The sequence below is a fragment of the Oncorhynchus gorbuscha genome, unplaced genomic scaffold (assembly GCF_021184085.1).
Source record: "Oncorhynchus gorbuscha isolate QuinsamMale2020 ecotype Even-year unplaced genomic scaffold, OgorEven_v1.0 Un_scaffold_1244, whole genome shotgun sequence".
In the NCBI taxonomy this organism is placed as follows: Eukaryota; Metazoa; Chordata; class Actinopteri; order Salmoniformes; family Salmonidae; genus Oncorhynchus; species Oncorhynchus gorbuscha.
Window position 1 is genome coordinate 58,209 of NW_025746077.1, and position 16,792 is coordinate 75,000.

The 16,792-nt window shown below is 46.9% G+C and overlaps 1 protein-coding gene across 1 annotated transcript in view; it reads right to left on the bottom strand.

Moving 5' to 3' along the window:
• LOC124021891 (dolichyl-diphosphooligosaccharide--protein glycosyltransferase subunit STT3B-like) overlaps window positions 1-15,029 on the bottom strand; it is a gene marked incomplete at its 3' end in the record, with an annotated part of 62,025 nt that extends 46,996 nt beyond the window's left edge. The window contains exon 1 of the mRNA XM_046337027.1: window positions 14,443-15,029. Within this exon, the coding sequence (XP_046192983.1) occupies window positions 14,443-14,711 (269 nt within the window). The remainder of the gene's footprint in view (window positions 1-14,442) is intronic.
• Window positions 15,030-16,792: the final 1,763 nt, after the last annotated feature.

Genomic DNA, 16,792 nt, shown 5'->3' on the forward strand with positions numbered 1-16,792 from the left:
CTTTGCGACCTTTTGCCACATTTCAGGCTTCAAACATAAAGATATAAAACTGTATTTGTTTGTGAAGAATCAACAACAAGTGGGACACAATCATGAAGTGGAACGACATTTATTGGATATTATTCAGCCCCTTTACTTTCAATGCAGCAAACTCTCTCCAGAAGTTCAGTGAGGATCTCTGAATGATCCAATGTTGACCTAAATGACTAATGATGATAAATACAATCCACCTGTGTGTAATCAAGTCTCCGTATAAATGCACCTGCACTGTGATAGTCTCAGAGGTCCGTTAAAAGCGCAGAGAGCATCATGAAGAACAAGGAACACACCAGGCAGGTCCGAGATACTGTTGTGAAGACGTTTAAAGCCGGATTTGGATACAAAAAGATTTCCCAAGCTTTAAACATCCCAAGGAGCACGAATGGATTAATAGTGGATGGATAATGGATTAATAGTGAATGGATAATGGATTAATAGTGGATGGATAATGGATGGATAGTGGAGTGACAGTGGAGGTATAATGGAGGGATAACACACACACAAACAAACACACAAGTTATTGACTGACCCACCAACACCGAGGATGAATTGTTCATGACCTCAGCCAGGCCAGAGACCAGCTGCATCAGGTTATTTTACATGTCTGACTAGAACACTAACCCACCAACATGTCTGACTAGAACACTAACCCACCAACATGTCTGTCTGGAACACTAACCCACCAACATGTTGTCTGTCTGGAACACTAACCCACCAACATGTCTGTCTGGAACACTAACCCACCAACATGTCTGACTGGAACACTAACCCACCAACATGTCTGACTAGAACACTAACCCACCAACATGTCTGTCTGGAACACTAACCCACCACCATGTCTGACTAGAACACTAACCCACCAACATGTCTGTCTGGAACACTAACCCACCAACATGTCTGTCTGGAACACTAACCCACCAACATGTCTGTCTGGAACACTAACCCACCAACATGTCTGACTAGAACACTAACCCACCAACATGTCTGACTAGAACACTAACCCACCAACATGTCTGTCTGGAACACTAACCCACCAACATGTCTGTCTGGAACACTAACCCACCAACATGTCTGACTGGAACACTAACCCACCAACATGTCTGACTAGAACACTAACCCACCAACATGTCTGTCTGGAACACTAACCCACCAACATGTCTGTCTGGAACACTAACCCACCAACATGTTGTCTGACTGGAACACTAACCCACCACCATGTCTGACTAGAACACTAACCCACCAACATGTCTGTCTGTCTGGAACACTAACCCACCAACATGTCTGACTAGAACACTAACCCACCAACATGTCTGTCTGGAACACTAACCCACCAACATGTCTGTCTGGAACACTAACCCACCAACATGTCTGACTAGAACACTAACCCACCAACATGTCTGACTAGAACACTAACCCACCAACATGTCTGACTAGAACACTAACCCACCAACATGTCTGTCTGGAACACTAACCCACCACCATGTCTGACTAGAACACTATCCCACCAACATGTCTGACTGGAACACTAACCCACCAACATGTCTGACTAGAACACTAACCCACCAACATGTCTGTCTGGAACACTAACCCACCACCATGTCTGACTAGAACACTAACCCACCAACATGTCTGACTGGAACACTAACCCACCAACATGTCTGTCTGGAACACTAACCCACCACCATGTCTGACTAGAACACTATCCCACCAACATGTCTGACTGGAACACTAACCCACCAACATGTCTGACTAGAACACTAACCCACCAACATGTCTGTCTGGAACACTAACCCACCACCATGTCTGACTAGAACACTAACCCACCAACATGTCTGACTGGAACACTAACCCACCAACATGTCTGACTAGAACACTAACCCACCAACATGTCTGTCTGGAACACTAACCCACCAACATGTCTGACTGGAACACTAACCCACCAACATGTTGTCTGACTAGAACACTAACCCACCAACATGTCTGTCTGGAACACTAACCCACCAACATGTCTGACTGGAACACTAACCCACCAACATGTCTGACTGGAACACTAACCCACCAACATGTCTGACTAGAACACTAACCCACCAACATGTCTGACTGGAACACTAACCCACCAACATGTCTGACTAGAACACTAACCCACCAACATGTCTGTCTGGAACACTATCCCACCACCATGTTGTCTGACTAGAACACTAACCCACCAACATGTCTGACTAGAACACTAACCCACCAACATGTCTGACTAGAACACTAACCCACCAACATGTCTGACTAGAACACTAACCCACCAACATGTCTGTCTGGAACACTAACCCACCAACATGTCTGTCTGGAACACTAACCCACCAACATGTCTGTCTGGAACACTAACCCACCAACATGTCTGTCTGGAACACTAACCCACCAACATGTCTGACTAGAACACTAACCCACCAACATGTCTGTCTGGAACACTAACCCACCAACATGTTGTCTGACTGGAACACTAACCCACCAACATGTCTGTCTGGAACACTAACCCACCAACATGTTGTCTGACTAGAACACTAACCCACCAACATGTCTGTCTGGAACACTAACCCACCAACATGTCTGACTAGAACACTAACCCACCAACATGTCTGTCTGGAACACTAACCCACCAACATGTCTGTCTGGAACACTAACCCACCAACATGTCTGTCTGGAACACTAACCCACCACCATGTTGTCTGCCTGGAACACTAACCCACCAACATGTCTGTCTGGAACACTAACCCACCAACATGTCTGACTAGAACACTAACCCACCAACATGTCTGTCTGGAACACTAACTCACCAACATGTCTGACTAGAACACTAACCCACCAACATGTTGTCTGACTGGAACACTAACCCACCAACATGTCTGACTGGAACACTAACCCACCAACATGTCTGTCTGGAACACTAACCCACCACCATGTCTGACTAGAACACTAACCCACCAACATGTCTGTCTGGAACACTAACCCACCAACATGTCTGACTAGAACACTAACCCACCAACATGTCTGTCTGGAACACTAACCCACCAACATGTCTGTCTGGAACACTAACCCACCACCATGTTGTCTGCCTGGAACACTAACCCACCAACATGTCTGTCTGGAACACTAACCCACCAACATGTCTGACTAGAACACTAACCCACCAACATGTCTGTCTGGAACACTAACCCACCAACATGTCTGACTAGAACACTAACCCACCAACATGTCTGTCTGGAACACTAACCCACCAACATGTCTGACTAGAACACTAACCCACCAACATGTCTGTCTGGAACACTAACCCACCAACATGTCTGTCTGGAACACTAACCCACCAACATGTAACCCACCAACATGTCTGGAACACTAACCCACCAACATGTCTGACTAGAACACTAACCCACCAACATGTCTGACTAGAACACTAACCCACCAACATGTCTGTCTGGAACACTAACCCACCAACATGTCTGTCTGGAACACTAACCCACCAACATGTCTGACTGGAACACTAACCCACCAACATGTCTGACTAGAACACTAACCCACCAACATGTCTGTCTGGAACACTAACCCACCAACATGTCTGTCTGGAACACTAACCCACCAACATGTTGTCTGACTGGAACACTAACCCACCACCATGTCTGACTAGAACACTAACCCACCAACATGTCTGTCTGTCTGGAACACTAACCCACCAACATGTCTGACTAGAACACTAACCCACCAACATGTCTGTCTGGAACACTAACCCACCAACATGTCTGTCTGGAACACTAACCCACCAACATGTCTGACTAGAACACTAACCCACCAACATGTCTGACTAGAACACTAACCCACCAACATGTCTGACTAGAACACTAACCCACCAACATGTCTGTCTGGAACACTAACCCACCACCATGTCTGACTAGAACACTATCCCACCAACATGTCTGACTGGAACACTAACCCACCAACATGTCTGACTAGAACACTAACCCACCAACATGTCTGTCTGGAACCCACCACCATGTCTGACTGGAACACTAACCCACCAACATGTCTGACTGAACACTAACCCACCAACATGTCTGACTGGAACACTAACCCACCAACATGTCTGACTGGAACACTAACCCACCAACATGTCTGACTGGAACACTAACCCACCAACATGTCTGACTAGAACACTAACCCACCAACATGTCTGTCTGGAACACTAACCCACCACCATGTCTGACTAGAACACTAACCCACCAACATGTCTGACTGGAACACTAACCCACCACCATGTCTGACTAGAACACTATCCCACCAACATGTCTGACTGGAACACTAACCCACCAACATGTCTGACTAGAACACTAACCCACCAACATGTCTGTCTGGAACACTAACCCACCACCATGTCTGACTAGAACACTAACCCACCAACATGTCTGACTGGAACACTAACCCACCACCATGTCTGACTAGAACACTAACCCACCAACATGTCTGACTGGAACACTAACCCACCAACATGTCTGACTAGAACACTAACCCACCAACATGTCTGTCTGGAACACTAACCCACCACCATGTCTGACTGGAACACTAACCCACCAACATGTCTGACTGGAACACTAACCCACCAACATGTCTGACTAGAACACTAACCCACCAACATGTCTGTCTGGAACACTAACCCACCAACATGTCTGACTGGAACACTAACCCACCAACATGTTGTCTGACTAGAACACTAACCCACCAACATGTCTGTCTGGAACACTAACCCACCAACATGTCTGACTGGAACACTAACCCACCAACATGTCTGACTGGAACACTAACCCACCAACATGTCTGACTAGAACACTAACCCACCAACATGTCTGACTGGAACACTAACCCACCAACATGTCTGACTAGAACACTAACCCACCAACATGTCTGACTGGAACACTAACCCACCAACATGTCTGACTAGAACACTAACCCACCAACATGTCTGTCTGGAACACTATCCCACCACCATGTTGTCTGACTAGAACACTAACCCACCAACATGTCTGACTAGAACACTAACCCACCAACATGTCTGACTAGAACACTAACCCACCAACATGTCTGACTAGAACACTAACCCACCAACATGTCTGTCTGGAACACTAACCCACCAACATGTCTGTCTGGAACACTAACCCACCAACATGTCTGTCTGGAACACTAACCCACCAACATGTCTGTCTGGAACACTAACCCACCAACATGTCTGACTAGAACACTAACCCACCAACATGTCTGTCTGGAACACTAACCCACCAACATGTTGTCTGACTGGAACACTAACCCACCAACATGTCTGTCTGGAACACTAACCCACCAACATGTTGTCTGACTAGAACACTAACCCACCAACATGTCTGTCTGGAACACTAACCCACCAACATGTCTGACTAGAACACTAACCCACCAACATGTCTGTCTGGAACACTAACCCACCAACATGTCTGTCTGGAACACTAACCCACCAACATGTCTGTCTGGAACACTAACCCACCACCATGTTGTCTGCCTGGAACACTAACCCACCAACATGTCTGTCTGGAACACTAACCCACCAACATGTCTGACTAGAACACTAACCCACCAACATGTCTGTCTGGAACACTAACTCACCAACATGTCTGACTAGAACACTAACCCACCAACATGTTGTCTGACTGGAACACTAACCCACCAACATGTTGTCTGACTGGAACACTAACCCACCAACATGTCTGTCTGGAACACTAACCCACCACCATGTCTGACTAGAACACTAACCCACCAACATGTCTGTCTGGAACACTAACCCACCAACATGTCTGACTAGAACACTAACCCACCAACATGTCTGTCTGGAACACTAACCCACCAACATGTCTGTCTGGAACACTAACCCACCACCATGTTGTCTGCCTGGAACACTAACCCACCAACATGTCTATCTGGAACACTAACCCACGAACATGTCTGACTAGAACACTAACCCACCAACATGTCTGTCTGGAACACTAACCCACCAACATGTCTGACTAGAACACTAACCCACCAACATGTTGTCTGACTGGAACACTAACCCACCAACATGTCTGTCTGGAACACTAACCCACCAACATGTCTGCCTGGAACACTAACCCACCAACATGTCTGCCTGGAACACTAACCCACCAACATGTCTGCCTGGAACACTAACCCACCAACATGTCTGCCTGGAACACTAACCCACCAACATGTCTGCCTGGAACACTAACCCACCACCATGTCTGACTAGAACACTAACCCACCACCATGTCTGACTAGAACACTAACCCACCACCATGTCTGACTAGAACACTAACCCACCAACATGTTGTCTGACTGGAACACTAACCCACCACCATGTCTGACTGGAACACTAACCCACCACCATGTCTGACTAGAACACTAACCCACCACCATGTCTGACTAGAACACTAACCCACCACCATGTCTGACTAGAACACTAACCCACCAACATGTCTGACTAGAACACTAACCCACCACCATGTCTGACTAGAACACTAACCCACCACCATGTCTGACTAGAACACTAACCCACCAACATGTCTGACTAGAACACTAACCCACCAACATGTTGTCTGACTGGAACACTAACCCACCACCATGTCTGACTAGAACACTAACCCACCACCATGTCTGACTAGAACACTAACCCACCACCATGTCTGACTAGAACACTAACCCACCAATATGTCTGACTAGAACACTAACCCACCACCATGTCTGACTAGAACACTAACCCACCACCATGTCTGACTAGAACACTAACCCACCAACATGTTGTCTGACTGGAACACTAACCCACCACCATGTCTGACTAGAACACTAACCCACCACCATGTCTGACTAGAACACTAACCCACCACCATGTCTGACTAGAACACTAACCCACCAACATGTCTGACTAGAACACTAACCCACCACCATGTTGTCTGACTAGAACACTAACCCACCACCATGTCTGACTAGAACACTAACCCACCAACATGTCTGACTGGAACACTAACCCACCAACATGCCTATTTGGTACGCCCCCATGGGCTCTCAAAATCAGGCTCGACTTATTCTGCTTCTCTCGCCTCGTGTCTGGACTTTTCCTGAGTCTGCAACAACAAAACGCTCCAGTTGTCTTCGCTATAATTAAAACCACAGCCCCCCCCCCCCTCCCTGCTGCCCTGCCAAGAGCCACCGCTGTCTGGGTATTAAGAGGTTCCGTTCAGATGTCCTCTCTGAAGGAACATGAGGACCTGGGTCCTACATGTCTTCAGTAAAGAGCATCACAGACACCAGAAACAGGGAAACGGTGATGCTCGTCCACTATGTATCCTCTCTGTCTGTTAGTCAGTCAGCAGGCAACACCAGAGGATCTCAGGTGTAATACAGGTATAATACAGGTGTGATACAGGTATAATACAGGTGTGATACAGGTGTGATACAGGTATAATACAGGTGTGATACAGGTATAATACAGGTGTAATACAGGTGTAATACAGGTATAATACAGGTATAATACAGGTGTGATACAGGTGTAATGCAGGTATAATACAGGTGTGATACAGGTGTAATACAGGTGTGATACAGGTATAATACAGGTATAATACAGGTATAATACAGGTATAATACAGGTGTGATACAGGTGTAATGCAGGTATAATACAGGTATAATACAGGTGTGATACAGGTGTAATACAGGTGTGATACAGGCATAATACAGGTGTAATACAGGTGTATCAGAACAGGGTCTGGAGAGAACATAATTAGTATTTGTCTTTCCTCTAGTCCTGGATGTCATAAGGTGAATGCACCAATTTGTAAGTCGCTCTGGATAAGAGCGTCTGCTAAAGGACTTAAATGTAAATGTAAATAATGCACGTATAATACAGGTGTGATGCAGGTGTAATACAGGTGTAATACAGGTGTAATACAGGTGTGATACAGGTGTAATGCAGGTATAATACAGGTGTAATGCAGGTATAATACAGGTGTGATACAGGTGTACATTTCCGGTTCCGGTTGGAGCGAGTGGTCGCATCTGCACGTCGCTCCAACGGGTAGTATAACTTTTTCATTATATTTCATTATATCACAACGGTTTGATTTGTCTTATCTTAGCAATTTCTTCTCAGCTAGCTACATAGCCGTCTTTGTATCAAAAGATAATTGCGTAATTATCGTATTTCGCCGTCCTAACGTAGTCTTCACTAGTCTTCACTAGCCAGCTAGCTAACGTCCACTGATTAGCTGCACTGGAGAAACTGTTACACTCAACTGAACGACTTGATTAGTTTAGTGTCAGCTAGCTACATAGCTGTCTTTGCTGTCTTCGTATCATCGTATCATCGTATCCAAGATAATTGTGTTGTTTAGGTTTAGAGTGTGTAGTCTTAGAGTGATTATCTTAATTTACCGAGGTTAGCTAGCCAGCTATTTGTCGTCCTTAACGTAGGTGACTCTGCTAGCTAGCCAACAGCTAGCCAACGCTAGCCAACGTCTTCTGTATAGAACTCAACTACCCGGTCGCATTCACAGGTTGTATCACATTTTCACTTCATTTTCATTACAGTACAACGGTTTGATTTGTTTGATCGTAGCTAGCTACTTAGCTAGCTACATAGCCGTCTTTGTATCAAAGATAATTGTGTAGTCTAGAGCGATTTTCTAGGTTCGCTAGCCATCTATTGTCGTTCTTTTAACGCAACGTAACGTAAACAACACTGCTAGCTAGCCTGCTAGCCCCGAATAGCAACACTGCAGAAACTATTACACTCAACGGAACGACTTGATTAGTGTAGTGTCAACAACGCACCCACTGCCAGCTGGCCTACTTCAGCAGTACTGTATCATTTTAATCATTTTAGTCAATAAGATTCTTGCTACGTAGCTTAACTTTCTGAACATTCGAGACGTGTAGTCCACTTGTCATTCCAATCTCCTTTGCATTAGCGTAGCCTCTTCTGTAGCCTGTCAACTATGTGTCGGTTTATCCCTGTTCTCTCCTCTCTGCACAGACCATACAAACGCTCCTCACCGCGTGGCCGCGGCCACCCTACTCTGGTGGTCCCAGCGCGCACGACCCACGTGGAGTTCCAGGTCTCCGGTAGCCTCTGGAACTGCCAATCTGCGGTCAACAAGGCAGAGTTCATCTCAGCCCATGCCTCCCTCCAGTCCCTCGACTTCTTGGCCCTGACGGAAACATGGATCACCACAGACAACACTGCTACTCCTACTGCTCTCTCTTCGTCCGCCCACGTGTTCTCGCACACCCCGAGAGCGTCTGGTCAGCGGGGTGGTGGCACCGGGATCCTCATCTCTCCCAAGTGGTCATTCTCTCTTTCTCCCCTTACCCATCTGTCTATCGCCTCCTTTGAATTCCATGCTGTCACAGTTACTAGCCCTTTCAAGCTTAACATCCTTATCATTTATCGCCCTCCAGGTTCCCTCGGAGAGTTCATCAATGAGCTTGATGCCTTGATAAGCTCCTTTCCTGAGGACGGCTCACCTCTCACAGTTCTGGGCGACTTTAACCTCCCCACGTCTACCTTTGACTCTTTCCTCTCTGCCTCCTTCTTTCCACTCCTCTCCTCTTTTGACCTCACCCTCTCACCTTCCCCCTACTCACAAGGCAGGCAATACGCTCGACCTCATCTTTACTAGATGCTGTTCTTCCACTAACCTCATTGCAACTCCTCCAAGTCTCCGACCACTGCCTTGTATCCTTTTCCCTCTCGCTCTCATCCAACACCTCCCACACTGCCCCTACTCGGATGGTATCGCGCCGTCCCAACCTTCGCTCTCTCTCCCCGCTACTCTCTCCTCTTCCATCCTATCATCTCTTCCCTCCGCTCAAACCTTCTCCCACCTATCTCCTGATTCTGCCTCCTCAACCCTCCTCTCCTCCCTCTCTGCATCCCTTGACTCTCTATGTCCCCTATCCTCCAGGCCGGCTCGGTCCTCCCCTCCCGCTCCGTGGCTCGATGACTCATTGCGAGCTCACAGAACAGGGCTCCGGGCAGCCGAGCGGAAATGGAGGAAAACTCGCCTCCTGCGGACCTGGCATCCTTTCACTCCCTCCTCTCTACATTTTCCTCCTCTGTCTCTGCTGCTAAAGCCACTTTCTACCACGCTAAATTCCAAGCTTCTGCCTCTAACCCTAGGAAGCTCTTTGCCACCTTCTCCTCCCTCCTGAATCCTCCGCCCCCTCCCCCTCCTCCCTCTCTGCAGATGACTTCGTCAACCATTTTGAAAAGAAGGTCGACGACATCCGATCCTCGTTGCTAAGTCAAACGACACCGCTGGTTCTGCTCACACTGCCCTACCCTATGCTCTGACCTCTTTCTCCCTCTCTCTCCAGATGAAATCTCGCGTCTTGTGACGGCCGGCCGCCCAACAACCTGCCCGCTTGACCCTATCCCCTCCTCTCTTCTCCAGACCATTTCCGGAGACCTTCTCCCTTACCTCACCTCGCTCATCAACTCATCCCTGACCGTTGGCTACGTCCCTTCCGTCTTCAAGAGAGCGAGAGTTGCACCCTTCTGAAAAACCTACACTCGATCCCTCCGATGTCAACAATTACAGACCAGTATCCCTTCTTTCTTTTCTCTCCAAAACTCTTGAACGTGCCGTCCTTGGCCAGCTCTCCCGCTATCTCTCTCTGAATGACCTTCTTGATCCAAATCAGTCAGGTTTCAAGACTAGTCATTCAACTGAGACTGCTCTCCTCTGTATCACCGAGGCGCTCCGCACTGCTAAAGCTAACTCTCTCTCCTCTGCTCTCATCCTTCTAGATCTATCGGCTGCCTTCGATACTGTGAACCATCAGATCCTCCTCTCCACCCTCTCCGAGTTGGGCATCTCCGGCGCGGCCCACGCTTGGATTGCGTCCTACCTGACAGGTCGCTCCTACCAGGTGGCGTGGCGAGAATCTGTCTCCTCACCACGCGCTCTCACCACTGGTGTCCCCCAGGGCTCTGTTCTTGGCCCTCTCCTATTCTCGCTATACACCAAGTCACTTGGCTCTGTCATAACCTCACATGGTCTCTCTTATCATTGCTATGCAGACGACACACAATTAATCTTCTCCTTTCCCCCTTCTGATGACCAGGTGGCGAACCGCATCTCTGCATGTCTGGCAGACATATCAGTGTGGATGACGGATCACCACCTCAAGCTGAACCTCGGCAAGACGGAGCTGCTCTTCCTCCCGGGGAAGGACTGCCCGTTCCATGATCTCGCCATCACGGTTGACAACTCCACTGTGTCCTCCTCCCAGAGCGCCAAGAACCTTGGCGTGATCCTGGACAACACCCTGTCGTTCTCAACTAACATCAAGGCGGTGGCCCGTTCCTGTAGGTTCATGCTCTACAACATCCGCAGAGTACGACCCTGCCTCACACAGGAAGCGGCGCAGGTCCTAATCCAGGCACTTGTCATCTCCCGTCTGGATTACTGCAACTCGCTGTTGGCTGGGCTCCTGCCTGTGCCATTAAACCCCTTCAACTCATCCAGAACGCCGCAGCCCGTCTGGTGTTCAACCTTCCCAAGTTCTCTCACGTCACCCCGCTCCTCCGTTCTCTCCACTGGCTTCCAGTTGAAGCTCGCATCCGCTACAAGACCATGGTGCTTGCCTACGGAGCTGTGAGGGGAACGGCACCTCAGTACCTCCAGGCTCTGATCAGGCCCTACACCCAAACAAGGGCACTGCGTTCATCCACCTCTGGCCTGCTCGCCTCCCTACCACTGAGGAAGTACAGCTCCCGCTCAGCCCAGTCAAAACTGTTCGCTGCCCTGGCCCCCCAATGGTGGAACAAACTCCCTCACGACGCCAGGACAGCGGAGTCAATCACCACCTTCCGGAGACACCTGAAACCCCACCTCTTTAAGGAATACCTAGGATAGGTTAAGTAATCCCTCTCACCCCACCCCCCCTAAGTTTTAGATGCACTATTGTTAAGTGACTGTCCCACTGGATGTCATAAGGTGAATGCACCAATTTGTAAGTCGCTCTGGATAAGAGCGTCTGCTAAATGACTTAAATGTAAATGTAAATGTAGGTGTGATACAGGTGTGATACAGGTGTGATACAGGTGTAATGCAGGTATAATACAGGTGTAATGCAGGTGTAATACAGGTATAATACAGGTGTGATACAGGTGTAATGCAGGTATAATACAGGTATAATGCAGGTGTGATGCAGGTGTAATACAGGTGTAATGAAGGTGTAATACAGGTGTAATGCAGGTATAATACAGGTATAATGCAGGTGTGATGCAGGTGTAATACAGGTGTGATACAGGTGTAATGCAGGTATAATACAGGTATAATGCAGGTGTGATGCAGGTGTAATACAGGTGTAATGCAGGTGTAATGCAGGTGTAATGCAGGTGTAATGCAGGTGTAATGCAGGTGTAATACAGGTGTAATACAGGTGTGATACAGGTGTGATACAGGTGTGATACAGGTGTAATGAAGGTGTAATACAGGTGTAATACAGGTGTAATACAGGTGTAATGAAGGTGTAATGAAGGTGTAATACAGGTGTAATACAGGTGTAATACAGGTGTAATACAGGTGTAATACAGGTGTAATACAGGTGTAATGAAGGTGTAATACAGGTGTAATACAGGTGTAATACAGGTGTAATGAAGGTGTAATACAGGTGTAATACAGGTGTAATGCAGGTGTAATACAGGTGTAATACAGGTGTGATACAGGTGTAATGAAGGTGTAATGAAGGTGTAATACAGGTGTAATGAAGGTGTAATACAGGTGTAATGAAGGTGTAATACAGGTGTAATACAGGTGTAATGAAGGTGTAATACAGGTGTAATACAGGTGTAATACAGGTGTAATGCAGGTGTAATGCAGGTGTAATACAGGTGTGATACAGGTGTGATACAGGTGTAATACAGGTGTAATGCAGATGTGATACATGTGTAATGCAGATGTAATACAGGTATAATACAGATGTGATACAGGTATAATACGGGTGTAATACAGGTGTAATACAGGTGTATCAGAACAGGGTCTGGAGAGAACATAATTAGTATTTGTCTTTCCTCTAGTCTTGATCTTAACTGCATCAAACAGTTGACATGAAACAATGTTAATTCCATAGTGTCATTATACAACAACAACATCACTGTCAACAGATGATACAATACTGGCTTTAGCTGGGCAATAGCCTCTCAGACCTTCTCCTGTCATACTGTCTCCTCCCAGACTGTCTCCTCTCAGACTGTCTCCTGTCATACTGTCTCCTGTCATACTGTCTCCTCTCAGACTGTCTCCTTTCACACTGTCTCCTCGGATACTGTCTCCTTTCACACGGTCTCCTCGGATACTGTCTCCTCGGATACTGTCTCCTTTCACACTGTCTCCTCAGATACTGTCTCCTCGGATACTGTCTCCTCGGATACTGTCTCCTCGGATACTGTCTCCTCAGATACTGTCTCCTCAGATACTGTCTCCTCTCACACTGTCTCCTCTCACACTGTCTCCTCTCACACTGTCTCCTCTCACACTGTCTCCTCTCAGAGGAGAAGGAGGCATTGGTCTGACTGACGATTTCCTAGTTCTCCACAACAGGTTCTACAGTTAGAAAATCCGTTCAGTCTCATCAAATAGGCACAATTCCTATCGTAATGCCAATAGTCATAGACTAAATTCATTATTCTCCTCTCACTAACAGACTGTTTCCCCACTCGTCTTGAAGCAATAGTCAGAGTTGTCAATCTCCATGTAATACAGAGTCCTACAGACTTCAGTGACTCCCAAATGGCACCCTAATTCCCCATGTAGTGCACTACGGTAGTTGTCAGTTATTTGATTTATAGCCTATAGACATCGTCATGTTATACAAGTCAAAAATGCCTATGGCCGAATAGTCAATTATTAGTCTATCCTGGAATAAACCGCTAACTGTAAACGTCTAGTTGTTATGTAAGATCCGGCCAAACAGTTGGATAATAAATGAGGAAATGCATATAGATAGGATAGGTCGGCTATAGGCTACTCTTCAGGCTGCTGCTTCTTGTTTCCGTGTTCAATCCGCTGTGTCACTCACACCGCACCATTGTCCTCTTTATGAAGACGCGCGCTCTGCTCCGGATCCGACATGCACACAATTACTGTTACAATGTATCGTCACTCTGGAACTACTACAAAGGATACGTGGCTGAGTTTATACAAAATGTTGCGCTGCTCTGTCTGCTGTGTTGCCAAACATGAAATCAGAGCTAGATCAGATAGAGCAGCATATATTTCCAGTAGCGCGGTAGTTGTCTACATTCTCCATTATCGATGTGAATGATCGTGTTACTGTTTTACTCACCAAGGGTCAAACTCGTGGATGATGCTCTCAAATCGGATGACAGCGAAGAGCCTGGCACTGAAACCAGCCAGCCAGGCCAGAAACAGGATGGTAAACGAAAGTAAGGACTGCCACCCTGCCGGCTGAGCTATCCCGGTGGAGAGAGCCCCCGTAGGACTACTACCGACGGTCCCCGCTGGACTGGTCCGTCCATTCCCAGAGAGAGAAGCTCCGATATTCGCAGCGGAAGCTTTATGCTTGCTATCGGAAACAGAGTGATGTTCCGCCATATTCTACGCCAGACCCCGGTTGTAGGCAGATCTGATAGGAACGAGAGAAATCCCCCTCCTGCTGCCACGCTCCACTGTCGAAGACCCTCGCACCCTATCTGCACCTCTCGTTTCACTTCCAATGACCTACGGTGCACCAGAACCCTATCCTTGGTATAACCGGACCGCTAATTCAAACCAAGTTCCCCCGATGGAGTCACATAGCAGCCGGGGTTGCAGTACCGCAGTAGCGCACGCGAACCGACGAGCTGCTCCTCCTTGGAAGTTGATGTCAGGGCGGGCGCACGGTGGACAGCAGGACCAGGAAGAGAGCTCAGCCTCTCACAACCAGACGGGTACGACTGGGCAGGTCCACGGCGCTGTCATAACACCAATCACAAGAGAGAGTGTACAGACTGACAGGGACAGTAACCAATGGGATGGGATTCACACCGGATAGTCGTAGCACGGTTGAGGAGTATAGCGCACTAGCAAGTCCACCAATCATATGCCTAGGATATAATATCAGACTGAAAAGATAGCCAATCCGCGATCAACAGCGCGGGGTCGGTTTCACGGAAGAAGCCAATAAAATAAATGAAATCCGCCAAACATGCCTGCCACGAGAGCGTATACCACAGCAGCGTCAACCGGGTGAATAAGTACAGTAGGATCAGTAGGATACAGTAGGACCTGGCGACAAACAGCTGCCTCCCAGTGCCCACATACCAGCGGTATAATGCTCAGGCTGTCCACCGTTCTCCTTCCATTCAAAACAATCCTCCTGCTGAGAATGACGCAAACAGGAAGTCACCACAGCACGTCGGGAATAGATTTATCACACTAATAACAGACACACAGGGTGAATTAGACCTGTTATTGTCACGTGGCTTTATTCTGTTGTATTATTTGATGTTGTGTTTTTCATCTATTCTCACGGTGACGTCAGTCAGCAGCTACAATAAAACAGAGTACAGGATTAGACTCTTACCCATACAGGACTAGTTTATCAGGACTAGGTTATTACCCATACAGGACTAGTTTATCAGGACTAGGTTATTACCCATACAGGACTAGTTTATCAGGACTAGACTATTACCCATACAGGACTAGTTTATCAGGACTAGGTTATTACCCATACAGGACTAGTTTATCAGGATTAGACTATTACCCATACAGGACTAGTTTATCAGGACTAGACTATTACCCATACAGGACTAGTTTATCAGGACTAGACTAATACCCATACAGGACTAGTTTATCAGGACTAGACTATTACCCATACAGGACTAGTTTATCAGGACTAGACTATTACCCATACAGGACTAGTTTATCAGGACTAGACTATTACCCATACAGGACTAGTTTATCAGGACTAGACTCTTACCCATACAGGACTAGTTTATCAGGACTAGACTATTACCCATACAGGACTAGTTTATCAGGACTAGACTATTACCCATACAGGACTAGTTTATCAGGATTAGACTCTTACCCATACAGGACTAGTTTATCAGGACTAGGTTATTACCCATACAGGACTAGTTTATCAGGACTAGGTTATTACCCATACAGGACTAGTTTATCTGGACTAGTGTATCAGACTAGTTTATCAGGACTAGGTTATTACCCATACAGGACTAGTTTATCAGGACTAGGATATTACCCATACAGGACTAGTTTATCAGGACTAGGTTATTACCCATACAGGACTAGTTTATCAGGACTAGGTTATTACCCATACAGGACTAGTTTATCAGGACTAGACTATTACCCATACAGAACTAGTTTATCAGGACTAGGTTATTACCCATACAGGACTAGTTTATCAGGATTAGACTATTACCCATACAGGACTAGTTTATCAGGACTAGACTATTACCCATACAGGACTAGTTTATCAGGACTAGACTAATACCCATACAGGACTAGTTTATCAGGACTAGACTATTACCCATACAGGACTAGTTTATCAGGACTAGACTATTACCCATACAGGACTAGTTTATCAGGACTAGACTATTACCCATACAGGACTAGTTTATCAGGACTAGACTCTTACCCATACAGGACTAGTTTATCAGGACTAGACTATTACCCAT